Genomic DNA, 27,527 nt, shown 5'->3' with positions numbered 1-27,527 from the left:
CTATGTATTCATCCATTTAGACTCTGGTAAGTATCACTCTTCAGTTGGCTTTCACTTTTTCGCCTTAGCTTCTTCGCATTGTGATGTCAACCTTACAAAGTCTATAGTGTTTATATTATCATATAAGCATATTAAATAATACTTGTAGACATGTAGTTGAGTGAAATTTAAATTCCACTTTAGTATTACTTTAAAGGATATTATTTAAAGTGAGATATTCGAAGAATAGACAAGTTGTGACAAGCTGATGTTCAAGCTTAGCCAAGATTGATGGTCTGGTCTTTCTTCTATTTTGTGTTTACCATCTGAACTTTCAAGCAATTAGATGCGAACTTTAGATGATACTGGATTCTGAAAGGATGTGTACTAAGACGAAGTTAGATTGATAACTCAAAACTCATAGTAGTATGTATGTATGTTTGATTTCGGGTGAGATAGGGTAGTAGTGGGAGAATCTGATGGTTGTGCTATATTTATCCAACTGTTCTTACAGAACATGTATTTTAATATACTTCCAACTATGAACAGAGCCACCACAGATTGCTTGGTAAAATTTCTCCAAGAGCTTACACCCCTGAACTGGTGTCTTTTGGACCAATTTTTGGAGTATTCCATTATTGGTAAATTGGTGCTAATACTTGTTCTTGAACGAATTTTATATATGAATGAAATAACTTTGTCTTGATATAAAATGGTAGAGAAGAGAAATAAATGTATGTACTTAATCAGATGTAGATAACATCACATACTAATTGAAAATATTATTTAAATACATTTTGAAACAAATATCCATTCATGAATGTAGCATAGTTGTCAAATATTACATTCTTTATATCGATGGGATCATAATACAACAACAACGTACTCAAAGAACCCTTGATGCTTCCATGTAAGAGGTACATATGTTTCCTTTGATGCTTCAATTTAGTGGTTCTGAATATGGTTTGAGATTTCATACGGAGCAGACGCTGGTTGGTTCCTCTGCTGGAAACCATGAAGGAATTGATAGGAGCTGGCTCAATGATCCAAAAGATAGTATTTACTGACTGATACATGAGTACATCACAACGAAGCATCATTGGGGGCTTAATTGTTGGCTAATTATTTGCGCAGTTGATGGTTGGTTTCCCTGAGTTGGCAAAAATATTGATTACTTGACTGCTGCATGCGAAGCTTTAGAAAGCTCACGAACATGTTGCAGAGCGTGGAATGAATATGGTACTAAAGTCATTATCTTCCATTAGCGAGGAAGAAACATCGACCCCACATATTGTGCTATACAGAGCTTGATACCTGTCCCTTTTATGATGTATCTTTGATTCGAGAGCGATTCCAAAAAATATTTAGTGATGGCCATTTTATTTTTGGTACTTTATTATTCTTGCATGTGAATTATGTTATACATATTAATGCTTGTGTAAGTATTGACAAGCAATATCAATTTCATTTGATATGAGTTTTTGCTTTATCAACTTGATCTCCTGATAATGTATAGTGTATGTGACTTTTTCGAAGTTCAAATGCTACTTGCAGAACTGAATTCTATTAAGCATTCACAGATTCTTAGGATTTCTATTATGTCTGGAGATTCTATCGCTTCCTTTTTAGAACCTAACCGGAAATTATTTGGTAATTGTTAAAAACCTAAGTTGTTGGGGCCGTGCTTCTCATCTAGTTTCTACTATTATAGAAGAGTGGATTTGGTCGTCAACCTCTGCTCTGCCAACCAAAGATGTCGAGAAGAGTAACCTGTGCCTAATCTATAGTACTAATATAAATGTGGATTGTCAATACTAACTACGACTCCTATATAAAAGATAACTTATCCATTAAAATTAATCAAAGAACCATGGACCTCACAAGTTTCAATGTTCCCTAGTTGGCACAACTGATTTACTGAAGTGATGAGTTTCAATAGTTAATTGTTTCTTCAACTTGCTTTTTCATGTTTTCTTAAACACTGTCTATCCAATAAGGAAAGCAAACAGAAAAAAAATGTAATTTTTCCAAATTCCCAAACCAAAACACATAAAAGTCAAAAGGCAATTTTGACTTAATAAATAAGAAAATCAATAACTCAGGGGAAAAAAGCAAATAAACCCAAACTGCCGTATAACTAATGCACCTCAATTGTTTCAGTAGGTACCTGCTATCTCCCACGAGCATAGATATCGAGTTAGATGAAAGTAAGAAGATTCTCAATGTACAGGTTATTTTCTTTTGTTTCAATTCTATACTCATTATTTGTTGGCCTAAAATGAGGAAAAAGTGACCATTAAATATTAATGGAAATATATAGACACTGAGCTAAAGAGATGTTCAACGCTAGCCCATTTCAACATTAATCCATTTAGATGTTTAACGACTATACAAAATATATTACTACATGAAATTATAACATTCTCATTTTACAATATTACTAGTATACATAAATGTGTTTGCGTCGGGCGTGCGTGTTTGTTTAAAATCTGATCTAAAACTATCTTATTTAACTTTCATGAAACTATATAAGATAAGCATTTCCTTACGTTTGAATGATAAAAAAAAATTGGGTCTCATAAAGATCAGGATTTAAATTGTAATATCACAGAGTTCAAATTCATTATTCTGCTTCCCCTAGCTAGTACTAGTAGCTTATTTATAAGACAGAGAGAGAGAGTTTGACTTTTTTGTATTTATTTATAACAAAACAAAATTCTCGATCCAACACTTGTTAGTTTCGAATGTACATAGTTCTCAACCCAGCACTTGCTAGTTTCCAGTATACATACTAATTATTCACATATTGCCAAATTTTTTATTAGGTTGGTAGGAGTTTGGTCCCTAGTAATTCAACTCATAAATTGCTTAAAAATTAGGTCACCGAATAAATTCTCAACCCAACGCAAGTCTCTTTTGACTTTTTTTATTTTTCATTCAGTGTTGGACATCTATTTTGGGATTCAATTACTTCGAATTCACACCGAAAATTTTCAAATTAAGATAAAGCGCTCCCTATCAAAAATTACTCCATAGTCAGAATTCAAGCACAAAATCTCTGATTACGAATGGATACATACTTATTCTCTATCACAACTTTTGATTTCTTTTTAAGCGAATCTACTAGGAGGGGTGCCTAGCAGCCAATTTTATATATTATCACAGCGTTTAATGGTAGTTCCGTTTGACTTTTAAATGTATAGTAATTAGATTCACGTCTCGTCATCTCACCACATTTAAGGAGCCTATCGATTTTTGTATAAAATATTTGAACAAGAAGGCTGTATTTAAAAATATTTTCTCATGCTTTTCATACTATCAGATCAATTAAATAATTATAATTGACTGTTCATTAAACGTAAATTATTAACCAATAAGACAAGGCAGATTCACCTTTTTTTAACAGATTAGGATATACTCGGGGAAAAACTTACTACTTTAACATGTTTAAGTCAATAATTAAGGTTAAAATATGTGTCATGCATTTATTAAATTGGCGTCTGACACCGGGTGCCAATAAATTTTTACCACTACTATGGGTTGATGTATTAGATGATACAATCATGAGTATTATATTTTGTATTATTTTATCTAGTGTTTAATTTGTATTTTATATATCCTCCCTAAGTAGGCGTTTGGACATGCGATTTGAAACCATGGTTTGAAATCATGAAATAAAATCAGCGTTTGGACATGCATTTTATCTTCATGGTTTGAAATCCTAAATCATCCAAAAGGCATGATTTGGGGTTTCAAACCATGGTTTCAACATTTTTAAATATAAAATTTGACCCATAAATTTATATTTTGTAAAAAAAAAAGACCCATAAATTGGTAGATATTTTTAACAATTACTCCAATCAACCATTACCAACCTTTGTTTATGTCTATCACGTGAGAGGATTATATTAAAGAGTAGTTACATTACTATTCATGTTAAAAAAAAAAATTCCTGAACTAAAGTTTGATCAATTGATGTTGTATTTTTTAGAAAGGCCTTCTAGTAGCGGATTAATTTTGTTATGAACTATGACTTGCTCATTTGGTAAGATTGTATAAGAATTGAGAATACTTTGATATTTTTCACAACTTGTGGGGTTTTTATATCTATAAGAAAAAATGCAACTTAAAAAATTCAAATTGCTTATCCAAACATGATTTCAAATCATGGTTTCATCTCATGATTTCAAACCATGTCCAAAATTTCTAAGTGTCTAGCTAACCCTAATATAGTTTGATACACATTTGGCATCGATAGAAAGAAAGAAAAAAAACAATTTATCTTTTCCCTCATATTCGTCATCAACAGCCTTCAATTTCATTAATTAAAAGAATAAATTCATATTCTAAATTTTATCTTATATATCCAATTTATACTAAAAAACGAATGCACACATAAAAATAATCTCAGTATTACTAATTTACTATCCATCATAATTTCTTATAACATGTATAATAGTTTTCTACGCAACTTGTAATTTGATTAGTAAAAAGTAGTTTTATAAGATCTAGTGTTACATCAACGACAACGTCATAAAAAAAATCACAAAGTAGTGCCCGGGAGAGGGTAGAGTGTCTGTGCATCAATGTAGGGAGGTTGTTTTTGGTTTATAAGATCTAGTGTATTTTATCTATAAATTTGCTATATTATTTTCTACTAATCTCCAATAAAAAGCATCTCTAAAGTTAATCTCTTTTTCCTTTTGTTATATAGGTATCGACCATGGAATAGCCAAACAAAAGAGTTGTCCAGTTTTGGTTGTCGGCTTTGTGCTGTAGCCTGTAGGTTGCTAGGATCTTTGGTCCCTATTTTTCTTTTACAACTCGTGTTTTTTATGTAATAAAAAAAAAAATCAGGCCAAAAATCAATTTCTATGGTCTGATGTAAGTAATTTTGTTTAAGTTAAAATTGTTATTTTTTTACACAAATGATGTAAATAATATATTGATGTAGCAAACTTTCATATCCTCAGTGATAAAAATTTTAATTAATATATTTTGTCCTTTAATTTCTTGAGTTCTTTTGCAATCGATTTACGTATTATCTACGCTGCATTTGTATCCTAAACTAAGGACGGTATACTTTTCATCATGTTATTACATAAAAAAAAAAAAAAAATTGGTGGAGCTTATATTACAAGTTTAATTATAGTGTCTAATTAGTAATTTTTTGGAATAACAACTTCTCAAGAGTCGACATTGTCAATGGATAAATATTGTTATGACAAAATCAAGTGGGGTTGAAAGGGGATTGTCAGCCAAGAAACTAACTTTTTAACTTTGCTAAATATGAGAAAATTGAATTTGATTGAGTATCATTCATGAGAGTTATTAACGAATGAAATATTTGTTCAATTTCACATACTTTAAGGACATGTTTGGTCCTTTTTCACTTGTTAATTAGGTTAATTGAGGGATACAATAATATTAAGAAGATGTTTGGATCAACTATTACACGGTAAGAGCATAAGCTAAACTATTAAATCGGGTCATATTTGTTCAATTTTGAATTCTTAAAGATTTAATAGTAAAAAACACACCTAAACAATCACTTTTTCGCGAATTTCATACCCCAAACAATCAATCAAACACAGGCGCGTGAAGGCCAACTCAGCCTCGAGGTATGGTTTAATACAAAGGTAGTATTCCCTTCGTCTCAATTTATGTGATATAGTTTGATTAAGCACGGAGTTTAAGAAAGAAATGAAGACTTTTGAAACTTGTGGTCTAAAACAAACCATAGATATTTGTGTGGCTGTAAATCATTTCATTAAGAGTCAAAATGAAAGTTTTAAGTTAAATTATTACTAAATATAAAAAATGTATCATCTTTTTTTGGACAGATTAAAAAAGAAAGTGTATCACATAAATTGAGATATAGTGAGTAAATTGTTAATGTAGGTAAATAAAACAATAGATAGTTAAGATACGAAACTCACGAAAAAGTGATAATTTATGGGTGTTTTTGACCATTAAATCTACTTTAAAAGCATATTTAGACCCTTTTTTTTTTTTCCTTTTAATGATCTCTCTCCATATTAATTTTATTTTGCTTTAGGACATAGTGAGTAAATTGTTAATGTAGGTAAATAACACAATAGATAGTTAAGGTACGAAACTCACGAAAAAGTGATAGTTTATGGGTGTTTTGACTATTAAATCTACTTTAAAGGCATATTTAGACCTTTTTTCTTTTTCTTTTTAATTATCTCTCTCCAAATTAATTTTCTTTTTCTTTTATGTAGTCATAGGTTGCTAGGAGCTTTGGTCCCTAAAAATAGGGTGAAAGAAGAATTCATTTTCAACTATTAATAGATTTGCTAAAATTGGGTCACTGAATTTACATATTATCAGACCCCATAAAAGGACTAGTAAAAACACAAGTCTCTTTCAAATTTTTCTGAAAAAAAAAAAAAAATTTAAAAAAATGAGTTCCAGTGTTAAACTTGTTCTTTTTCAACAGCAGCAGTATAATCAAGGCTTCAGGATTCTTGATTTTCCTTCACTTCACAAATCTCTTAATTGTTTTCATCAATATCCAATTGTTTATTGTTCCAAGAAATGCTTCTACTCATCAGGTTTGTTTGTTATAAAGTATAAAAAGAAAAAAGAAAAAAAAAAAAAGGAGTGATTTTTATGTGTTTTTTTTTGCTATATTAATTGTATTTTTGCTGCCCCTTTTGATGAATTAGTCCAAATTGTACTTGTGTTAGGAAAAAAAAAAAGGAGAGATTTTTATGATTTTTTTTTTTTTTTTTTTTTTTGCAAATTGTCAAGTGTATTTGGAGCTGTTTTTTCATTCAATTGTTTGTTTGAAATGCTTCCACTCCTCAGGATTATTTGTTATATTTACTTTTAAGTGTAAAAAGGAGAGATTTTTATGATTTTTTTGCAATATAAAGTGTATTTTTGCTGCCCCTTTTGATGAATTAGTCCAATTTGTAGGTGTTTTTTTTACTCAATTGTAATCTATTTTGCTTATCAAGTTTATTAATTGATAATGTACTCTGTACTTATAAGTATAAAAAGTAAAAAGGGGAGACTTTTATGATCTTTTTTCATTGTCAAGTGTATATCTACTGCCCCTTTTGATGAATTAGTCCAAATTGTACTTGGGTTGGAAAAAAAAAAAGAAAAGATTTTTATGATTCTTTTTTCAAAATTAAGTGTATTTTTGCTGCCCCTTTTGATGAATTAGTCTAACTTGTACTTGTGTTAGAAAAAAAAGGAGAGATTTTAATGATCTTTTTGCAATATTAAGTGTATTTTTACTGCCCCTTTTGATGAATTAGTCCAAATTGTACTTGTGTTAGGAAAAAAAAAGGAGAGATTTTTATGATCTTTTTTTCAATATTAAGTGTATTTTTGCTGCCCCTTTTGATGAATTAGTCCAAATTGTACTTGTGTTAGAGAAAAAAAGGAGAGATTTTTATGATCTTTTTGCAATATTAAGTGCATTTCTACTGCCCCTTTTGATGAATTTGTCCAAATTGTACTTGTGTTAAGAAAAGAGGACAATTTCTTATGATCTTTTTGCAATATTAAGTGTATTTTGACTGCCCCTTTTGATGAATTAGTCCAAATTGTACTTGTGTTAGAAAAAAGAGAGATTTTAATGATCTTTTTGCAATATCAAGTGTATTTTTGCTGCCCCTTCTCAATTTTCCAGTATGAAGTGTGTGTTTCTACTGTCCCTTTTAATGAATTAGTCCAATTTCTATTTCGGTTCTTGAAGGGGTACGATTGTCGGGGTTTCCATCTGCTATACAATCCACATTGCCAAGTAGGTGACTTTTTTTAACTCAATTGTATTCTTTTTTTCTCAAAGTTTGAATCTTTTTGCTTCTCAAGTTTTGTTGATAATGTACTCTTTACTCATTAATGTAATCTTTTTGTATAGGTGGTAATTCAAGACTGCTGGTCACTAGATGTATCTCAGAAAAGTTCTCGGAACCGCTTGGGCCTAGTGACTCTGAATCACTTGAGGTTTTCCGTTTAACTTTTTGAGCTATCTACTCAAATTTCAATTGTACGTTTTTGTGACTTTGACTTGTATTAGTATGTGAATTGAACAATGAGAAACTTGTAGGACTTTGAATAACATTGTTCCATAGAAAAAACCGAGCATGATATGGATAATTTTCTAGCAGTCAATGAAATGGGATAACAATCATGAGAAACCACAGTTTGAATCCTAACAGAGACAAAAAACACTACATGATTTCTTTCCATTTACCTAAGCCATAGCTGGTAGAATTACCTGATACCTGCACTACCTGTGTTGGTGAGAGGTAGCAAGTACTAAGTGGAATAGGCGAGGTGTGTGCATGCTACAGACATCACCCTTTTAGAAAATAGACAAAAGAAAAAGAAAATTCTCTATTTATGTGGATAAAAGTTCCAATTTTGAGGAGCAATTAATATAGGAAGCAATTCTTTTTGCTCCTGCATATTCCAGTTTGCACTTCAAGCTGATTTACTGACTGTTATTACTGATCGGAGACATTTCTATATGAATGAACAGGTTTCTACAGTTTCAGTAACTTTCTAATGCTTCTTTCGCTTGAATCTGTGACACAAAAAGGATGATTAGCTCGTATCTTTAATATAAGGTATTTGTATTTAAGTTGTCTGTTTTAACAATAGACGTTTGTGATATTTCAGAATCTGAAACAAAAAGAGAACACCTTTTGGACAATTTTGAAGGGAGCTAACTCTTTTCTGCCCCATGTGGTTCTTGCTAGCACAATTTTGGCTCTTATCTATCCACCTTCATTTACTTGGTTCACCAGCAGGTTTGTCTATCATTCCATCAGCGCATATTTTCTCAACGATTTTGTTCTATCCCAAAAGTCTCTCATGATATCTTACTTTTCATCTTGGCGAAAAAGTTATGCAATAGGTTTTTCAACTCTATCGAGAGCTCACAGGGTCAGTGACGGAGCCACAGTAATAGTTACGAGTTCGGTAGCTACCAATAACTTTGGATCAAACGCTGTATTTTTATTAAAAAATATTTAATATGTATAAATAATATATCCAGAACCCAGTAAGAAATTATAGATGTAGTTGCCAACGCATAAACTTAAAATTCTGGCTCCGCCTTTGCATAGGATAACTTAATAATAGGACGCTTGGTTCTAAAATTTGGTCTTGTTGAAATGTTGTTTCTTAGACAAAGAATTCAGTTGACGTGGAATTCTTTTCCCTGTTTGACATACTAACTTTGGTTACTGCAAAAAGCAAGTGCAACAACAACATACCCATTGTAATCCCACAAGTAGGGTCTAGGGAGGGTAGGATGTACGCAGACTTTTACCTCTACCTTTCTGGGGTAAAGAGGTTGTTTCCGATAGAACCTTCACTCTATTATCCCTTCTTTTTATCTTATCTTATGGTCTCATATTTATCATGATGCTTACCGTTTTGTAGGTACTATGCCCCTGCATTAGGATTTTTAATGTTTGCTGTTGGAGTCAACTCAAGTGAAAAGGACTTTCTTGAAGCTTTCAAGAAACCTGCTGCCATTTTTGCTGGTTATATCGGTCAATTTGCTCTGAAGCCACTACTCGGGTATCTTATTGGCACAGTTGCAATGACCTTATTTGGGCTTCCAACTTCCTTAGGTAAAATCTCTGATCGCTTTACCAAGAAAGAAAATAGTATGCTGACTAAAGTTATGTGAGCTGTGTACCAGCTGCAGGGATTATGTTGACCTCCTGTGTTAGCGGAGCACAGCTGTCAAACTATGCTACTTTTCTAACCGATCCACAAATGGCCCCTCTTAGTATAGTGATGACAGCGTTATCTACAGCTACTGCTGTTTTTATCACCCCGATTTTAACGTTATTGCTTATTGGTAAAAAGTTGCCTGTGGATGTTAAGGGAATGATTTCCAACATACTGCAAATTGTTGTTGCACCCGTTGCTGGTGGACTGCTTCTGAATAGGTATTGATGTTTTGAGTATGTGGAGAAAATGACAAAAATGATCCCTTATGTTTGAGAGTAGGTTTAAGATAGTCCCTTAAGTATGCAGTATGCACATAGCAGTTTTGGTCCTTTTAAGTTTGCCAAAAGTTAGCACATAGCAGTTTTGGTCCTTTTAAGTTTGCCAAAAGTTGACACTTTTAGTCGCCGTCAAATATTTACCGAACTTTGTCTGTTCAATCTGATGTATATGATGAAAAAAGAAGAAGAAATGAGCGGAAACTCACATTTAGAGGTATAATTTTTGTAGTTTCTGCTATTTTTAATTTATTTCTAGAGTTTAGTATAGCTTTTTGAGGTGTAATTTTTGCTATTTTTTATTTCTTTTTAGTATCTAGTGCAGTTTTTTGAGTTGCATATTTTAGGTTTTGATGGGACTTTCTTGGTGTTTATGGTTAAATTTCTTTTTACCACTATTAATTTGTTAAATGTTTGTCAGGGACTAAAAATGTTAACTTTTGACAAACTTAAAGGACAAAATCTGTTCTTTATAAAAATAATATAAAAAATAAAAAAAATAAAACTAAAAGACCACTATCAGTAGTGGTTTATTCCATAAATCAAAGGAATAGTTTTACAATGAGGAAGAAATAAAGCAATGAAACATAAAATAGGCAGATCAGATCAGCAGCATAAACTAAGAGAAACAACAACAAAAAAATGATCAAAGGATCAAGAAAGGACAGAACATGAAAGCAGCAGCAGATTAATGCTAACAGTCTTGATGCCTTGGCTGAGGCCATTTTTGAACACTTCAACACTCTCACCAGGTGCAATGTAATCAAATCCAAATGAATCTTCATAAACAAAAACTGATCTGCAGTCTTCACACTTTAGCTTCTGAATCTTTGCGTAGTAGTTACCTAATGTTAGCTTTTGAATCTTTGTGCAGTAGGACCAAATCTATTCAATGCATACTTAAGGGACTATTTTGAACCTCCCCTCAAACATAAGGACCATTTTTGTTATTTTTTCTTATGAGTATGCGAACCCGAACTTCATTCTTATATGACTTTTGGTTTTGCTTCAACAGATTCTTCCCGCATATTTGCAATGCTATTCGGCCGTTGTTGCCTCCCCTATCGGTTTTCGTGACTGCTCTCTGTGTTGGAGCTCCACTTGCTATTAACATAAATTCCCTCGTGTCCCCTTCAGGAATGTCTGTTTTGTTCCTTGTGATTGCATTTCATTTGTCAGCATTCTTCTTGGGTTATCTACTTTCCGGCCTAGCCTTCCACAAAACGCCAGACGTCAAAGCTCTACAAAGAACACTGTCATATGAAACAGGTTTGGAGAGTACCTGATACAGTCAAACCTCTCTATAACAGCATTGTTTGTTCAGATATTTTTTGGCTGCTATAGCAAAATGCTTTTACAGAGAACATATTATATATATAACAAAACATGAAAGATCGGTTTCACAGAAAACATGGTTGTTATAGAGGATGACTGTTATAGAGAGATCTGATTGTGTTATCACCGTGACGGGACGGATATATTATTGGAACTTGATTATGTTGTCATTTCCACATCGCGCTTGCAGGCATGCAGAGCAGCCTTTTGGCCCTTGCTCTTGCAAATAAGTTTTTCCAAGATCCTCTTGTTGGTGTCCCTCCAGCTATATCAGTAAGTCATCTATCGATTCTTCGAACTTACCTTTCCTATTGAAGAAGTAGGAAAAAGAGAAAGTTCATTTAGTAAAATTCCCTTATGTGATGGAACAGCTCGCCTTTAGGGATTTCGCGATTATGAAAAAAAAAAAATACATTAGGATTACGAAGTACTACTTAGGTTACATAGTTCGTTCCATCTTGGGATATGGAGGACTCATATATCTGACCCAATCTAGTTTGGTGCTGTGTTGTTCAGACTCTCCAAAAATGTTGTCAGGTGCGTGTTGGATCCTTCAAAAGTAGTGCATTTTTTGAGGATTCAACGCAGGTGAGGTGGGGCAATATTTCTGGAGTCTGAGCAACATAGGTTTGGTGTTAATAGTGTAGTTGAGGTGCTATGTTGCTTGGACTCTCCGAAAATGTTATCGGGTGCATGTCGGATCCTCCAAAAGTATTGTATTTTTGGAGGATCCAACACAATGCGGCAACATCTTTATAGAATCCGAGCATCATAGGTTTGGTGTTTAAGAGTGTAGTGAACGGTTGATGGCCGTTCAACTTCCATATTTGGCTTTAACTCTTCACTAAATTTATTATTTGGTGACCATAACTTATAATCTGTTTTATTTTTTCCTCAGCTTGTGGTTCTTAAAATTTCCTATCATTTCTAAGAAAATCTATTTTGTACCCTTCTACAGGTTGTGATCATGTCATTAATGGGCTTCTCACTAGTGATGTTGTGGACTAAGAAGAAAGAAACTGTCATGGAGTGATATACAGTTTGTGATCATATCATTAATGGACTTCTCACTAGTGATGTTGTGGACTAGGAAGAAAGAAACTGTCATGGAGTGATATAACATATTAAGCAGCTAACAGAGACGTAAACAGTATCGATCGAGTTTCAAACTGTGCAGCAACTGGTCCTCGGGAATTTCTCGTTGTTCAGAAAAGGGGGATCGTAAACAAATTACTGTCCTGACAGTGCTAAGTGGTGTCAAGAACCATGTTGTACAGCTTAAAGGATGTATTTATTTTTTCTTCTAGTTACTCCATCTGTAGTTTTTTCACGAAGAAAGAAAACCTGCCACTCATAAGCAGTGGCCAAACTAAATTAGTTTATGAATTTTGGATCACATTTTTTTGTTTACTGGATTCTGAATATAGTATTATTTTTATATATAAAATAATTCTCTAATACAAATATAAGGTTTGAGCTAAAGTTACTTGATTTTGCCCAACCCGCAGCTAAAGAATGGCTCCCCTCCCTGAAAAACAGAAGTCATTTTGCTATAATAAGTTAGTAACCTGAAAAATAAAATATGTACTGATATTGGTGTGAAAACGTCATGGCTGTGTTAACATTTATCAAGCACCAGCAAATTTTCGTTTGTGATCTTCATTTGTCTAAAAGTTGCACTTATTTGCCTATCTTCAGATGTGGATGATATTCACCTTATTAGTTTCTGCTTAGTATTTTGAATTTGCGGTCTTCAATAATAATTTGAAGGTGTAGACATTAAATTGGGATTTAGCGGGACCAATGTTATAAGCTTCCGCAATAGAATGGGATCTTCGTTAAATTGATCATTATGAGTCTTACTATAAATTTGATTGTTAGATTCAGTGGAACGCGAATGGGATTCATTAGCTTATTATTTAGTACGAAACGATGATATAACATCATTGAATATGAATGAAATTATATGTCTATGATAAACTTGACAATACTTTTATTTCTTTACTTCTCATCTTTCTTTTGTTAATTTTAGTCCTTATTTTATCTCAGGTTTGAGCCATTGGAAATGAAAAAAAATCCTATTGGGAGGCTGTCCCCAGAAATGGGATCAGTCAGTGGCGGAGCCAAATTCACTAAAGAGGTTAAAAATACGAAGAAGTTAACGTACGAAACAGCCAAGGTGATTCAACATTTACTGCATACACATAAAAAAATAATTTCAACATATAGAGTATAATTTTAGGTCGAGAAAGTTTCGCGTGTTATTCCTGAGCCTGTAACACGCGAATTCAATTTAGTCGGACTCCAATACTAATACACCGGATTTGAGAAAGCCAAAAAAGAAAAAAACCATTCTCTCTCTCTCTTATCTAAACACATTCTTTAGTAGTTCTCAAAGAAACAACAATGGCAGTTCAAATTTCCTTATCTCTCTCCAAACTTCACTTTCTTCCAAAACCAAAACAAACCCAATTCTCCTCTACACCTAAAGTTCCAAACTTTATCTTCTCTAAAAGAAAAAAGACCCATTTTTCAACACCCATTATCATTAGTAATTCATCACAGAACCTAAAATATTCTGCAACAATTTTGGGTTTCTCTGGGGTTGCTTTTACAACTCTAATGGTTGGCCCTGCTTCTGGTTCAGAGTTAGCTATAATGGGTTCTTCTTTTCAGTTCAATGAACCTTCTAATGCTCTCTCACTACACACTTGGGCTAGTCATGTTTCCAGTGTTGTTGAATGGTAGTTTCTCTATTTCAATTTTTATGATTATATTTGACTAAATGAGTTTAAGATGTTAATTTGGTTCATATACTATGTGGGGTTGATCAAGATTTAAATTTTATGGGTTCGAAATCTATTAGTTGTACTTATTTAGTGAGTTCTTTTATTCCCTCCGTCCCAATTTATATGAACGTGTTTGACTTGACACGGAGTTTAAGAAGGAACAGAAACTTGTTGTCCAAAATAAGGCACAGATATTTGTGTGTTTCTAATGCATTTCATTAAGAGTAAAATGGGAAGTTTAAAGTTCAATCATTACTAAATATAGAAATGTGTCATTCTTCTTGCGGCGAACTAAAATGGAAAGAGTGTCACATAAATTGAGACGAAGGTAGGATAGGTTTTGAGCCAAAGTTAATGGGTTCAGACAAACATGTAACATATGCTATGTATTGTTAGGTCCAAATATTCTCTTTCTCTTCAAGAAAAAAGAGCCCATTTTTCCAGCACCCATTATCAGTAATTCATCACAGAACCTAAAATATGGTGCAACAATTTTGAGTCTATCTGGGCTTGCTTTTACAATATCTAATGGTTGGCCCTGATTCTGGTTCAGAGTTAGCTGTAGTGGGTTCTTCTTTTCAGTTCAATGAACCCTCAAATGCTCTCTCATTACACACTTGAGCTAGTCATGTTTCCAGTGTTGTTGAATGGTATTTTCTCTATTTCATTTGGGAAAAGGGTCAAAAATGCCCCTCTACTTTGGGAAAAGGGCTAAAAATATCCACCAAACTAATTTTGGGTCAAAAATACCCCTCCCGTCATTAAAGTTTTCAAATATACCCTTGTCGTAACGGAAATCCGTAACATAACCCGATTTCATTTTTAAACCCGCTCCATTTAAAACCGACCCAACTAAATAGAAAACGCATATGGTTGCCCGCTCCTGTGCCTAGTGGCTTCAGTTGTAGGACCTGTGATTGTGAACAAGTTGGTCTCATATGGATTTTTTATGTAGTTGGGTCGGTTTTAAATGGAGCGGGTTTAAAATGAAATACAGTTATGTTGCGGATTTCCGTTAAGACAGGGGTATATTTGAAAACTTTAATGATAAGAGGGGTATTTTTGACCCAAAATTAGTTCGGAGGATATTTTTAGCCCTTTTTCCAAAGTAAAGGGGCATTTTTGACCCTTTTCCCATTTCATTTTATATGATTATATTTGACTGAATAGTAGTTTAAGATCAAGATTTGAAGTTTGAAATCCCTTATTTGTACTCCCTCTTGTTATGTTTCGCTTCTCGATAGTTAAACTACTTGAAGCCTGACAAACATTTTAAAATATATTTTTTCATCATAGTGATATGAGAAGAATTGCAACTTGCAGTGCTTTTCATATAGTTCTTTAATGGGAAAATTACAGCCAAATACTATTCGGCCATCTAGTGTACAAAATATGTACACAGTGTATAGGTAGTGTGTAGTTTATACTAAATTATACCTAAACATATAATATACATAGCTATATACAACATATACATCCAAAGTGAAGTGTCTGGTAAACTAGTTGGCCCAAGGGTATATTTACGTAAGTTTCCCTTCAACAAAACGTGCCCATTTGCCAGCACCCATTATCAGTTATTCATATCAGAACCTAAAATATGCTTCAACAGTTTTGGGTTTCTAATGGTTGGCCCTGATTCTGGTTCAGAATTAGCTGTAACGGGTTCTTCTTTTCTGTTCAATGAACCCTCTAATGCGCTCTCATTACATACTTGGGCTAGTCATGTTCCCAGTGTTGTATGGTAATTTCTCTATTTCATTTTGTATGATTATATTTGACTAAATGAGAGTTTAAGATATTAATTTGGTTCATATATTATGTGGGGTTGATCAAGATTTGAATTTTATAGGTTCTAGATTCTAGTACAAACCATTTGGTTTTATTGGGTTCGAAATCTATCATTTGTACTTATTTAGTGAGTTTTTTTTACTCCCTCCGTCCCAATTTATATGAACGTGTTTGACTTGGCACGGAGTTTAAGGAGGAACCGAAACTTGTTGTCCAAAATAAGGCGCAAATATTTGTGTGGCTAGAAAGCATTTCATTAAGGGTAAAATGAGAAGTTTAAAGTTCACTCGTTACTATATATAGAGAGGTGTCCTTCTCTTTGGGACGGACTAAAATGGAAAGAGTGTCACATAATTTGGGACGGAAGCAGTATAGGTTTTGAGCCAAAGTTAATGGGTTCAGATAAACATGTAACATATGCTATGTATGGTTAAGTCCAAATTTTCTCTTTTTTGCAAGTAAAAAGACCCATTTTTCAACACCCATTATTATTAGTAATTCATCACAGAACCTAAAATATTGTGCAACAATTTTGGTTTCTCTGGACTTGCTTTTACAACTCTAATTGTGGGCCCTGCCTCTGGTTTTGAGTTAGCTATAATGGGTTCTTCTTCTTTTCAGTTCAATGAACCTTCTAATGCTCTGTCATTACACACCTGGGCTAGTCATGTTTCCAGTGTTGTTGAATGGTAATTTCTTTATTTCATGTTTTATATATGACTATAAATATACATATATATTGTAACCGTGTGTTCGAGTCAGCTTGTGTGCACTTCGATTAATTCCATGGGGTATATGCTACCTCCTAGCAGAGACACGCAAGCTTGATTAATTCCATGGGGTACATGCTATCTCCTAGCAGAGGTACCGAGTAACTCTGTCCACTAAGGCTTGGATAGATGGGAATTTAGCTTGTATATTATTAGGGGGGATCAACTTCCGTCTTTCTATGAACCGAGGGTCTCCCGGAAACAAGCTCTCTACCTTCCCAAGGTAGAGGTAAGGTCTGCGTACATACTACATACTACCCTCCTCAGACCCCATGTGTGAGATTACACTGGGTATGTTGTTGTTGTTGGCGGATCAAGATTTGAACTTTATGAGTTCGAGTTCAAGTTCTACCACAACCCATTTGACTTAGTGGTTTCACAATCGATTATTTGTAGTTATATAGTGAGTTTTTTTTTAACAAATATATAGGTTTTGAGCCAAAGTTACTGGATTGGAAATCTATTATTAGTAGGAGTATTTATTTAGTGAGTTTTTTAAACAGATATATAGGTTTTGAGCCAAAGTTACTGTGTTTGAATGAGCTCGTACCATGTGTTGTCCATCCACCCTAGTGTATATTAGAGAAAAGGTTCAAATTTACCTATCTACTTACCACTATGCAAAATATCTTAATTTTATCTTCCAGTGTTATTGAATGGTACTTTCTCTATTCATTTTGTATGATTCTATTTGACTGAATGAGAGTTTAAGCTGTTAATTTAGTTCATAAATTATTAGAGGCGGATCACGATTTGAACTTTATGAGTCCGAGTTGGGGTTCTACCACAACCCATTTGATTTACTGAGTTCAAAATCTATTATCTGTACTTATGTAGTGAGTTCTTTAACAGATATATATAATTTGAGCCAAAATTACTGTGTTGAATTTGTAACATATGCTATGCATCCGGCCCCATCATATATTATAGAGAAAGGTTCGAATTTAGTCATCTACTATGCAAAATATCTTAATTCTATCCTCCGTTATACTTTAGGGTCGTACATACCTTCACCTTAAGCAAATCACTTCTTATTTATGCTCGATTTTTACAAAGCTCCAGTGTGGGTTGTTGAATTCCACGTGTGAAAATACTTGGGGAAAAATGTCCAAATTTATCCCTTTACATTTTGACTATTGTTTATAATTACAATCCGTTATACTTCATGTTGGAGCTCCATTAGGGTCAAGACGTAAGACAATTTGCTAATGATAATGGAGGGTAAAATTAAGATTTTTGTGCATGAGATAGGTATTTTTTACCCTTTTCCCATTAGTGCTAGTGAAACAAAATAATAAAGTAATACTTTTAAACTAGTTTAGTAGAGACTAAAACATTACATCAAAACTTAGGTTTGAAACTTTGTATAATTTAGTGAATTTGATTGCTTGAAAATTGTGAAAGTTGTATAGAAATGGAATGGTATCAAATACTTTAAAATGTCCTAAAATGGAAAGGGTGTTAAATAAATTGGGCAGAGGGAATGCACTTCGTCGTAGGATTGATCTGTTCATGTATTTTTTGTGTTGAATGAAAAGACTGATTTTTTTTTTTTTTTTTTAAAAAAAAAACTTTGTTCGAAAGGATTACCGCTATGGCTCTCGTTTGGCAATACGGGGAGAAGTCAGGGTATGAATCTTGGAAGGGACTCTCCTGGGCAATGGTAAGTAATGTTGCTCATTTGTGTTTGTTTAATTTTGGTGTGTAGATGCTTTTGCTTTTAGGAATGCAATATTGAATCTTCTTTTGTCAATGAGCTTAACATGAATTGTAAATACTTTTCGAAAATGAGTTATCTCAGTGCGTTGAATATTTTACTTTGGTTGATGATAATGTTATATTCTCCCTTCTCAATCTCTGTTGAACTATATGTTAACTATTCAATTAAAAAAAAAAAAAAAAAAAAAAATCTCTGTCGAACTCAAACCTCCAGAAAGAATAATCTTTGAAATATTTTGCGTTGCTCAAAAACAAAAAACTTCCTATTGTATGTACTATGTAGAACTTAGAAAAAGATAAGTTGGATGTATTCATATGTAAACTCTGTAGAGTGAATCAGGTCTCAGGTTCAGATCTTAGTAGAACCTAAAAATACTACTCCCTCCGTCCCAATTTATGTGAAGGTGTGGTACGGAGTTTAAGATGGATGGAAGACTTTTGAAACTTGTGGTCTAAAATAAGGCATAAATATTTATGTGGCTACAAATTATCTCATTAAAGGTAAAATGGGAAGTTTTAAGTTAAATTGTTACTAAATATAGAAAGATATCATTCTTTTTGGGTCTAACTAAAAAGGAAAGAGTGTCACATAAATTGGGACAGAGGGAGTATGTGATTTCGTCCCATCTGCCTAAGCCTTGGTCGACAGAGTTACCAATACCTGTGTTGGTGGGACTGGCCCGAACACCAACGCAGAAGTACATGCAAGCTCTGTAGAGCTAGTCAAAGCAGATGTACATGCAAGCTTTGTGACATTATGCACTCTTCTTCGTAATATATTAGAGTCGCAACATCTGATCAGGATCTATATCTGGTCCAATAGAAATGACTATCATGCTTAAATAGTTTCTTCTGGAAGTACAGAACAGTCTTTGATATGCATACTTGAGCCGAGGGTCTATCGTAAACAACCTCTCTACCTTCACAAGGTAGGGGGTAAGGCTGCATACACACCACCCTCCCCAGACCCCACTTGTGGGATTACATTGGGTATAGTGTTGTTGTCGTTGTTGTGTTCTCATATGTTTAATCAGACAATTCGATCTTGGACCCGCAATTTATCTCTTAGGATCTGTTTACGAGTAAAGAAGTTCCTAAATGTCATCATGTGATTTTAGAAACAATGTTAATTATTCATAGGGAATCATGTTAGAACCACAATGTCACTATTTAACTTCGGAGTTGTTTGTAAATATTAAAAATGTAGTGTTGTTTGTAAATATTAAAAATGTAGGGGCTATAATAGTGTCTTTTTTCTTTTTCTTTTCTCTTGTCATAGTAATGACGATGCTAAGATGCTTAAGACCCTTAAAAAATCTACATTTTGTTACCAAAGAGTAATAAACACAATCAGTAAGAGACTGAAATGAATGTGTTCATAGTCAGGGCCTATTGCAGTCAACCCCAAAAGTTGATAGTTGCGTCTTGATTGATTCACGGATGATTCTTTGAGGGAGAATTATTGGTGTTTATGAAGTCCCTTTTTATTTTATTCTCCGATATTATCATCGCATAAAATCAACAATAACAACTACACCTCAATTCCAAACAGGTGTCATTAACCTACCTTAATGACATTGCTGTCCCACCGTGAATGCTTCATAAAGAGAGGTGGCAGAAATCCCCTACATGTGACACAGTTCTGTTGAGTACGCTTCCATCACAGTGCCACTGTAGTCCATATATATAGTTGGTGGCTGGCTATCCATGGAGTTTAGAACTTCTTGCTCTTCAGGTTTCTTTTTCACTTTCTTACCTCTCCCATGAAATGGCCAACATAGTTCAAATGTTTAAATTTTGTTGATTATGATTATTGAGTTATTTTTCTAATATTATGTAGTCAGTGACAAGACGGGACAAAACAAGTCTTTCAAGAAAAGAGTTTTTCAGGTTGTGAAAATGTATCTTTTCTTAACAAAGTGATGTTTTTTATTTGATTGGTCATGGTGAGTTATCACTTCATTTTTCTCTTCGATCATTTCACACTTACCTCAGTATTCCTTTCTCCCCACTCTTTGAATAGGAATCCATTTTCTGAAAGATCCTGGCTTTCGTACTTTGGTGAGTTTCCGATATCCTTTAGATGACCTATGTTGAAGGGATATATATCTAATCCTGTTAATCATGTAAAGCCCACGTGTATCTTCTTCCTGTCTTATCCGAGTTATTGGTTCATAAATGGTGTTTTTTGTTTCATTGGCTGTGTTGAATTATCACTTCATGATTCTCTTTGATCATTCAGCACTTATATCCATTTTTCCCGGCCACCTTTGCGTCTCCTTCCTTTGTTTTTTGCCCATTTGTTGGCTCATAAGTGACTTCATTTACTACTTTGTGATTTAGGTGCCCCTGCTGGGAGGAGCACTCTGTGCCTGCACTTGGCATTTCTTTTATAACTCGGAGTCTCTTGAGGTAAGTAGGGGTAATTCTTTTCCTAGAATGAAAATTATGAACTTCTATTTGTATATGATTGCAACGACATTCAGCGGATTATATAGTATGACAGTTTCACTATTCTAATAGGTAACCTGATTAGATATAACCCTCTTCTTCCTCTCTCGCGGATAATCCTGACAGAAAATGTCCAGTGCTATGTAATTAACACTAATAATGAAGCAAAAATTGCAATCCCAGTTAAAGAGAAAAATGAGATTTCTCGGCCTATGGGAGGATGGGAATTGCGCAGAGTTAATCCATTAATTCATTGACCTCGTGGCCATTTTACTGGTTTTGGCTGCTATTTGCTTCAATCCAGCGGGCAGGGGGGCGGATGTATTATCTGTGCGCAATAGCTCTCATACCTTATTACCCTCTCATTTAGATATTATGATTACTTCTCTGACTAACAATAACGACAACGCCTCAGCCCCAAACAAGTTGTGGTTGGCTGTATAATTCCTCACTGACCATGAGTCCTCTTCTGAATATTAGTACAATTACATTTGTGTTATCCTATAAGAATTTAGAACTTACGACAGGTTACTACGGAGATTAATGTTCCAAGGGAATCCCAGGGAAGATTCTTGTTGATCTCTCTTAACACATTCCCTTATATGTTGCTGTTAATTAACATCTAGGCAGGGGTTGATATATTGTGATGGTTACAGGTTCATGTGAACCCAGTATTTAGTATTAACTTGATATTGTTCTGGGAAACTATAACCTTCAAATCCTAGATACCCCTCTCATTTAGGCTTAAATTCATTGGTAAAGCAGAATATTTGTTCTGTCATGGAGATATGACTTATGTCCGTTCTGTGCATGAACTTCAGGTAGTAGTGGCTCTCCAAGCGGCTTTGACAGTAATAGGTAATGCCACAATGTGCTTTGCAGCATTCCGGATATACAGATCACCAGAGAAGCAGTCAAAAAAATTGTGAGCGTCGTTGAGTCTAGTGTGTACTTTCTCCAGTCTCCTCGCCCCGATCAGTTTCTGTTTCTAAGTCTAACAGGTACTTTGTCCTGTTTCTTCCCATCACTTCTTAAATATGCACCTTGGTCCTTAGGTTTGAATAAAAATGTCCTTAACGTAACGATCCCTAAATTGTTTTCACTGAAAAACAACAACAGGAAGATACGAACATATGGCGTGTAGTGAGAAATGATGTGTAAAACGCGATGAAGTCGTTGCTTTCATGGGTAAGAAATGAGGAGTTTTTAGCAAGAAGATATACCAGTGTGCATTGAGCTATCTCCGGTAGAAATCAGAAGTGGATCCAGGATTTGTTCAACCTTCTAGGTTTTTAGACTGAATTTATTGTACTTCTGAAATTATGTGTTTGGGAGTTAATATTTGTTGAGATTTTAGTGATGTTTTCACATATATATCTATGTTTTCATGTCACGAATAAAGAAGGATTCATCTGCCTCTAGACGAAGGATCTAAAATATTTTTTTTTTTGTTTTTTTGTTTTTTTGGTAATAGTGAAGTTTGAATCAGTTTGTGCGCATCTCAGTTATTTCATCGAATACCTAGTACTTCTCACGAAATTATGCTCGGACATTCGAGCGCAAAGTTATGACCGTTTAAAGTTTCATCAATATGCAAGTACTTTTTCTCCCTATAATCATTAATTTATAATTTTATGCTATCAAATTGGATTTGTATAACTACCTAAGTTCATGCCACATTGTTTAAATCAACTACCTAAGTTCATGCCACATTGTTTTTAAATCAAACATTAATAAATCTTGCTGCTCAAAGACAAATGTACCATCAAACATCACTAATAATCGAAAGACTTTTCAACCTCTAAAATGACGACCCGAAGTTTTGTGTATCCTTGATATATTGAGCCTATATTATTAATTGCACAAAAACAAATTGGATTTTATATGAAATATTGAAGTTTCGAAGTCTCAAAGCATGATTAATCTATGGCCAAAGTACGGAAAAAGTGTGAACATTTAAACGAAAGAGAGTAATTAAAAAAAAAGAATAACGCAGTAATTTACTGCGTTAGTGGACTTAACTGAACCATTACAGTTAAGTCTAATAACGCAGTAATTTACTGAGTTAAGAGTATTTTGATATCACATTTTTTTCTTGGGATATTTTGGTTCATTCCTACTTTTTATTGGGTCAATTAGGTCCCGTACTGCTTGTTTAACCTCACGTGTTAAGAAGCTTCACTGGACTCTTTTGTGGGGCAAAGACAAAAGGTTACTAGTATTTATTATGGTTGGAAAATTGTGTTTTGCTCAGACAAAAGGTTACTAGTGCAAGTATTTATTATGGTTGGAAAATTGGGCTTTGCTTTTCTCTAAAGTACATTTAGGACTCTTCCACTTACTTTTGTCTGCTTGTTCTTTTGTTTCACATTAGGGTTGGTATCCATTTTGGGATTCGATTAATCCATATTAATGTTGCATGAGTTCCATTAAAAGGGGAAGCATTCTCTCGAATATGAAGCCTCTGATGAAGGAATTATATTCATTCCATCACAAATTCCCAACTGTCGACGGTTTTGCCTGCTTGTTTGAATATTATTTCCTCATTTTTATCTACTCAAAGGCATTAAACATTATTAGTGTATTTAATTTTAATACGTTGTAATAGGTTCTTTGTTTTATTTTTCAAGCTACTAATTCCACGTATTATGGGTTCTTGTATTTACTTTTTAGGTGACTGAATATAAAAATAAAATAAAAAATTATGCTGTCAGTGTATAGAAGTATAATGGCATATTAAAATTACAAGTTTTGAAAGTCTTATACCACACAATTATTATAGCATATTTAAGACCATAAGTTGAAAACATTTCGTTCCTTCCCTTAAACTCTATACATATTCCATGTAAATGTAAATGAAGGAATATGTTTTTACCTTTCTAAAGAATTGTTTAACCTGCAAGCATAATGCTTTTCAGGTTTGGACCCTTAAGTATTAAAGATTATATGTTAAAGTTTCACAGCAGCTTTCTTTGAACTATTGCTTTAGTTCTTTGAGTATATGTACATCTTCAAAACTTGGTTTGTGTTGCTACTTTTATACGCTAACAACTGCAAATATTTATTATAACGAACATGAATTGATAACCTGTAATATTAAACTATATTGATAGCGTAAAATTTCTTTATATTGTGTAGGCATATATTTATCTTGTGTTGGTATATATAATTTAAACTTAAATAAGAGTAACAATAAGGAAAGAAAATGTTAGTATAACAACATAAACAAAGTGGCTGACGAAGATGAGAAATAGCAGTTATGTTGCTCAGACCCTTCAAAGTTACTATCGGGTGTGTGTCAGATTCACCAAAGCGATCCATTTTATGAGGACCCGACACAAATAAGGCAGCATTTTTGGAAGATCCGAGCAACATAATTAGCAACATACTTTGAATTGAACCAGGCTAACAGTAAAGAAAGAAAATGCTAATATAACAATATTATATACAAAATGGTTAACGAAGATCATAATTAGCAGTTGTATATATTACTCGAATTATTTAAAAATGTTATCCGATGTGTGCCGGATTCTCCAAAAGCTATCCATCTTTAAAGGATCGACCAACACGTATGTAGCAATACTTCTGAAGAGTTCGAATAGCATAAATTAGCAACAGTTTGAATTGAACTCTTATATAGGTAAGAAATCCATTTTTTCTCATTAATAAATATAACAGTTATTAGCAGCACACTTGAGAGTACATAAGCTAGAAAAGCTACTGAATGAAGTAGGTTTTGTTCATTGATGTTATTGCCTATGAAGAAGAAGCAAATTAAGTAGAGACAGGGCCAGAATTTAAAGCTTACATGTTGGGGTATTAAACTAATAATTTGTACATACTCAATAATTTTTTTTAAGACAAGTACAAAGTGTAGACTCCAAAGGTACGTATTGAATTCGGTCAAACCCATAACCTAAACTCTAGCTCTGTCCCTGATTAAATTAAGGGTGACGGAAACCCGATCCAATTGAGAAAATTTATTCTGAAATTCAGACATTAAAGCACGGTTTTCTTGGTGAAGGAGATTTGCTTTCTTCCTTAATTTCTCATTTTCTTCTAATATACTCATGTTCTCCATGTACAGCTTCAAGTTTCTTAGTTCCATATTTTTCTCAGCTTCTGCCTTCTTTTTCCTCCTGAAAAACCAAATTTAATAGTGTAAATCATATGGTAATACATAAAGAGCTTAATTAATATACACCGAAAGCATAAATATTCAATTAACATACAACCAAAGCATAAATAATTTTTATATTATTAGGTAATGTAAAAATTAATGAACACCCACTCTACGAGGTCAGAATCAAATCTTTTTATTGACTTTTTCAATTTATTTGTTCGTGAATAATAATTCAAGTGTCAAGCGAGTACTTCTAGCTGCCAAGCTAGAAGCTCCCGCTTTTAGAATAGAAGCTTCTCTTTTGGGAGAGGGTGACTTGAGTAGTGGATACCTCGACCAGCCTACTCGGTTTTTTATCGGATATGCAAGAATAAATGACTCACTATGATTCTTTTTTCATAATCAGATAATTTGTAGAGTTAAATTAACTTCTATATATGTACTGACAGTGTAAAAATATTCACACAATCAGGTCACTCATATGGTATTGACAGAAAGTCTGTATGATAAGCGTTAATCGATAATTTAGTAAAAATGGTATAAACATGCTATCAGAGGCCAAATAGTACTAAGTGTAAGAAACTGTTGGTGATATAACTTAAATACTATTAACTTCTATAGCAAACATGAATTGATAACTTGCAAAACGCGATAAATTATATTGTTAAAGTTGATAAAACTACACTCTTGATGCAAAATTTATATACACTATCAGTATATATTACGTTAAACTCGAACAGAAAGCAAGAAGATTTTCACGCCTTAGAAAAATCAAAGAATACTTCTAAAAGAAAAATTTTATTATTTTAAACTATGTGTGAAAGTTAGGTACCATGCAAGTCTATGAACTTGAACTCTCGAGCGTTTCGGTTTTTGTTTCTGCCCAGAAAAGTAATGGATACGTGATGCACTCCATTCTGTTGAGTTGACACACATCTCTTGATCCTTTAAGTGGGTTTCTTGTTTTTTTTTCTCTCTTTTTTAGTTGAGAAGAATACTAAGGATTAAGGAGGAGGTTTGAATGATGAAATGAATGAAGATTTGAGAGAAATATGAAGTGAGCGAGATCTTATAAATAGGTGGAGTTTTTTTTTTTTTTTTTGGTTTTTTAATATTCGGGTGGCGATACCGGCATTGGAGCCGAATAAATCCTGATTCGCGCCGCGTAGGGTCCAATTGGGGGAACCGCTCCCTATCAAGAATTTTTTCATACCAAGGACTCAAACTCAAAACCTCTAATTAAAGAAAGAACAGTCTCATTCACTGCACCACATTCTTTGATGCTCATGTGGATTTGTTTTTCACTGTGTATACCACTTTAACTTCTGTCCACCGTTAGTCCATTAGACAACACTTTAAAAAGTAGTTGGATAACTTCGTACGGATAAATTTAGCTCGTTGGACCGAATATAAAGAGGGGCATAAAAAGGCTATTTGTGCAAATGTCGATATTTTAATGTGTTGATCGTAAAAAAATTGGAGTTCATGCGTGAAGGGTCATGTTGCAAATATAATTAAGTAAATGAAAGTGTGCCAATCTCTGACCTTTTTTTAAAAAAAAAAAAAAAAATCCACTCGGTCCCTAGTCCTTTCGTTCGAGCCTAGGGTCTATTGGAAACAACTTCTCTGCCCCATAAAGGTAGAGGCATGGTACGTATGTCTGACCTACCCCTCTCCGGACTCACTTGTCTGTGCAAACCCAGGTATGTTGTTGTTGTTGTTGCATTTTTTTGTACGGATTGTTCTTCTTTTGAGGTGGTCTTTAATTTCTGTCCCTCAAATTGTTGATCTTTACTTTTTGACCCTCAAATGGCTGGTCTTTAATTTTTGTCCTTCGCTTAAAAAGGTGGCCGAAAATACCCCGTGGTTCTGGATTCGAACCCCCGCTCAGTTAAAAAAAAAAAAAATCGCAAGACAAGACCTTGCAAAAAGTCTGCCTTATGCGGCAGACTTTGGTTAAGGCATAACTAAAAATCTGCCTTATAAGGCAAAGTCTGTTGCCTTTGGCAGACTTTTAGTTATGCCTTTTCCCAAGTCTACTGCATAAGGCAGACTTTTCCTTAAGGCATAACTAAAAGTTTGTCTTATAAGACAAAGTCTGTCGTATCCGGCAGACTTTTAGTTATGCCTTAAGGCAAAATCTGCCGCATAAGGCAGATTTTTTGCAAAGTCTTGCCTTGCGATTTTATTTTTATTTTTATGACTAAGTTGGGTTTCGAACTCAGAACCTCGAGGTATTTTAGGCGAAGGCCAAAAATTAAAGACCAGCAATTTGAGGGGCAAAAATTAAAGACCACTCCCAATGAAGGGCAATCGTGCAAATTGCCCTTGTTGTTGTTACTCGGTCTCCAGTCCGACTTATCCGATTCATGCAGGAAAATTCTACTAATTAAGGGTAGAATGTTCTTTATTAAAGACGACATCATACTCAAAACTCAAACACGAATTTTCTGCCTTGGAATAAGAGAATAATTACCACTCCATCCTTATCTTTAATTAATAATTTCTGGTCATTTATTTTTTCAGATAAAATGGTTATAAGGTTGAGACATCTCAAATACTCCCA

General features: G+C 33.7%; 3 protein-coding genes across 8 annotated transcripts; 2 read left to right on the top strand and 1 right to left on the bottom strand.

The window, feature by feature from the left end:
- Nucleotides 1-6,262: 6,262 nt before the first annotated feature.
- LOC132059577 (probable sodium/metabolite cotransporter BASS5, chloroplastic) lies at nt 6,263-12,790 on the top strand. Of its 3 annotated transcripts, XM_059452225.1 has the most exons (9): nt 6,263-6,557; nt 7,715-7,762; nt 7,880-7,965; nt 8,644-8,774; nt 9,412-9,605; nt 9,677-9,929; nt 11,002-11,255; nt 11,512-11,594; nt 12,280-12,790. In XM_059452225.1, the coding sequence occupies exons 1-9, from the start codon at nt 6,407-6,409 to the stop codon at nt 12,352-12,354; spliced, it is 1,275 nt and encodes a 424-aa protein (XP_059308208.1). In that variant the 5' UTR covers nt 6,263-6,406; the 3' UTR covers nt 12,355-12,790. The 3 variants fall into 3 exon arrangements, with proteins under 3 accessions (XP_059308208.1, XP_059308221.1, XP_059308214.1); XM_059452238.1 differs by lacking the exon at nt 7,715-7,762 and having other exon boundaries at nt 6,264-6,557; XM_059452231.1 differs by lacking the exon at nt 6,263-6,557 and having other exon boundaries at nt 6,850-7,766.
- An 851-nt stretch (nt 12,791-13,641) lies between these two features.
- Nucleotides 13,642-22,335, top strand: LOC132059596 (uncharacterized). Of its 4 annotated transcripts, none has more exons than XR_009415651.1 (5): nt 13,642-14,065; nt 18,253-18,331; nt 20,731-20,803; nt 21,664-21,839; nt 21,958-22,335. XR_009415651.1 is itself a non-coding variant. In XM_059452256.1 (4 exons), the coding sequence occupies exons 1-4, from the start codon at nt 13,728-13,730 to the stop codon at nt 21,765-21,767; spliced, it is 594 nt and encodes a 197-aa protein (XP_059308239.1). In that variant the 5' UTR covers nt 13,643-13,727; the 3' UTR covers nt 21,768-21,840. The 4 variants fall into 4 exon arrangements, 1 of the variants encoding a protein (XP_059308239.1); XR_009415647.1 differs by having other exon boundaries at nt 13,650-14,065; nt 20,731-20,799; nt 21,660-21,839; XR_009415657.1 differs by lacking the exon at nt 13,642-14,065 and adding an exon at nt 16,104-16,587 and having other exon boundaries at nt 20,731-20,799; nt 21,660-21,839.
- A 2,142-nt stretch (nt 22,336-24,477) lies between these two features.
- Nucleotides 24,478-26,000, bottom strand: LOC132031269 (protein LITTLE ZIPPER 1-like). The gene is made up of 2 exons (XM_059421166.1): nt 25,794-26,000; nt 24,478-24,977 (listed from the first exon to the last, which is right to left on the bottom strand). Exons 1-2 carry the CDS (start codon nt 25,895-25,897, stop codon nt 24,755-24,757), a joined length of 327 nt encoding a protein of 108 aa, XP_059277149.1. The 5' UTR covers nt 25,898-26,000; the 3' UTR covers nt 24,478-24,754.
- Between the last annotated feature and the right edge of the window lie 1,527 nt (nt 26,001-27,527).

This window comes from Lycium ferocissimum, chromosome 1, assembly GCF_029784015.1.
Source record: "Lycium ferocissimum isolate CSIRO_LF1 chromosome 1, AGI_CSIRO_Lferr_CH_V1, whole genome shotgun sequence".
Taxonomy (NCBI): domain Eukaryota; kingdom Viridiplantae; phylum Streptophyta; class Magnoliopsida; order Solanales; family Solanaceae; genus Lycium; species Lycium ferocissimum.
This window is presented reverse-complemented; position numbering and strand designations above follow the sequence as displayed.

What these genes read in the sequence shown, in the direction of transcription:
- LOC132059577 (XM_059452225.1), top strand. Translation starts at nt 6,407, where the DNA reads ATGAGTTCCAGTGTTAAACTTGTTCTTTTTCAACAGCAGCAGTATAAT. An exon ending in TTTACTTGGTTCACCAGCAG is followed by an intron (nt 8,775 to 9,411) that starts GTTTGTCTATCA and finishes ACCGTTTTGTAG; the next exon opens with GTACTATGCCCCTGCATTAG. An exon ending in AACACTGTCATATGAAACAG is followed by an intron (nt 11,256 to 11,511) that starts GTTTGGAGAGTA and finishes TCGCGCTTGCAG; the next exon opens with GCATGCAGAGCAGCCTTTTG.
- LOC132059596 (XM_059452256.1), top strand. Translation starts at nt 13,728, where the DNA reads ATGGCAGTTCAAATTTCCTTATCTCTCTCCAAACTTCACTTTCTTCCA. An exon ending in GTTTCCAGTGTTGTTGAATG is followed by an intron (nt 14,066 to 18,252) that starts GTAGTTTCTCTA and finishes TTTGTTCGAAAG; the next exon opens with GATTACCGCTATGGCTCTCG. An exon ending in ATAACTCGGAGTCTCTTGAG is followed by an intron (nt 20,800 to 21,659) that starts GTAAGTAGGGGT and finishes CATGAACTTCAG; the next exon opens with GTAGTAGTGGCTCTCCAAGC.
- LOC132031269 (XM_059421166.1), bottom strand. Translation starts at nt 25,897, where the DNA reads ATGTGTGTCAACTCAACAGAATGGAGTGCATCACGTATCCATTACTTT. An exon ending in CAAGTTCATAGACTTGCATG is followed by an intron (nt 24,978 to 25,793) that starts GTACCTAACTTT and finishes TTGGTTTTTCAG; the next exon opens with GAGGAAAAAGAAGGCAGAAG.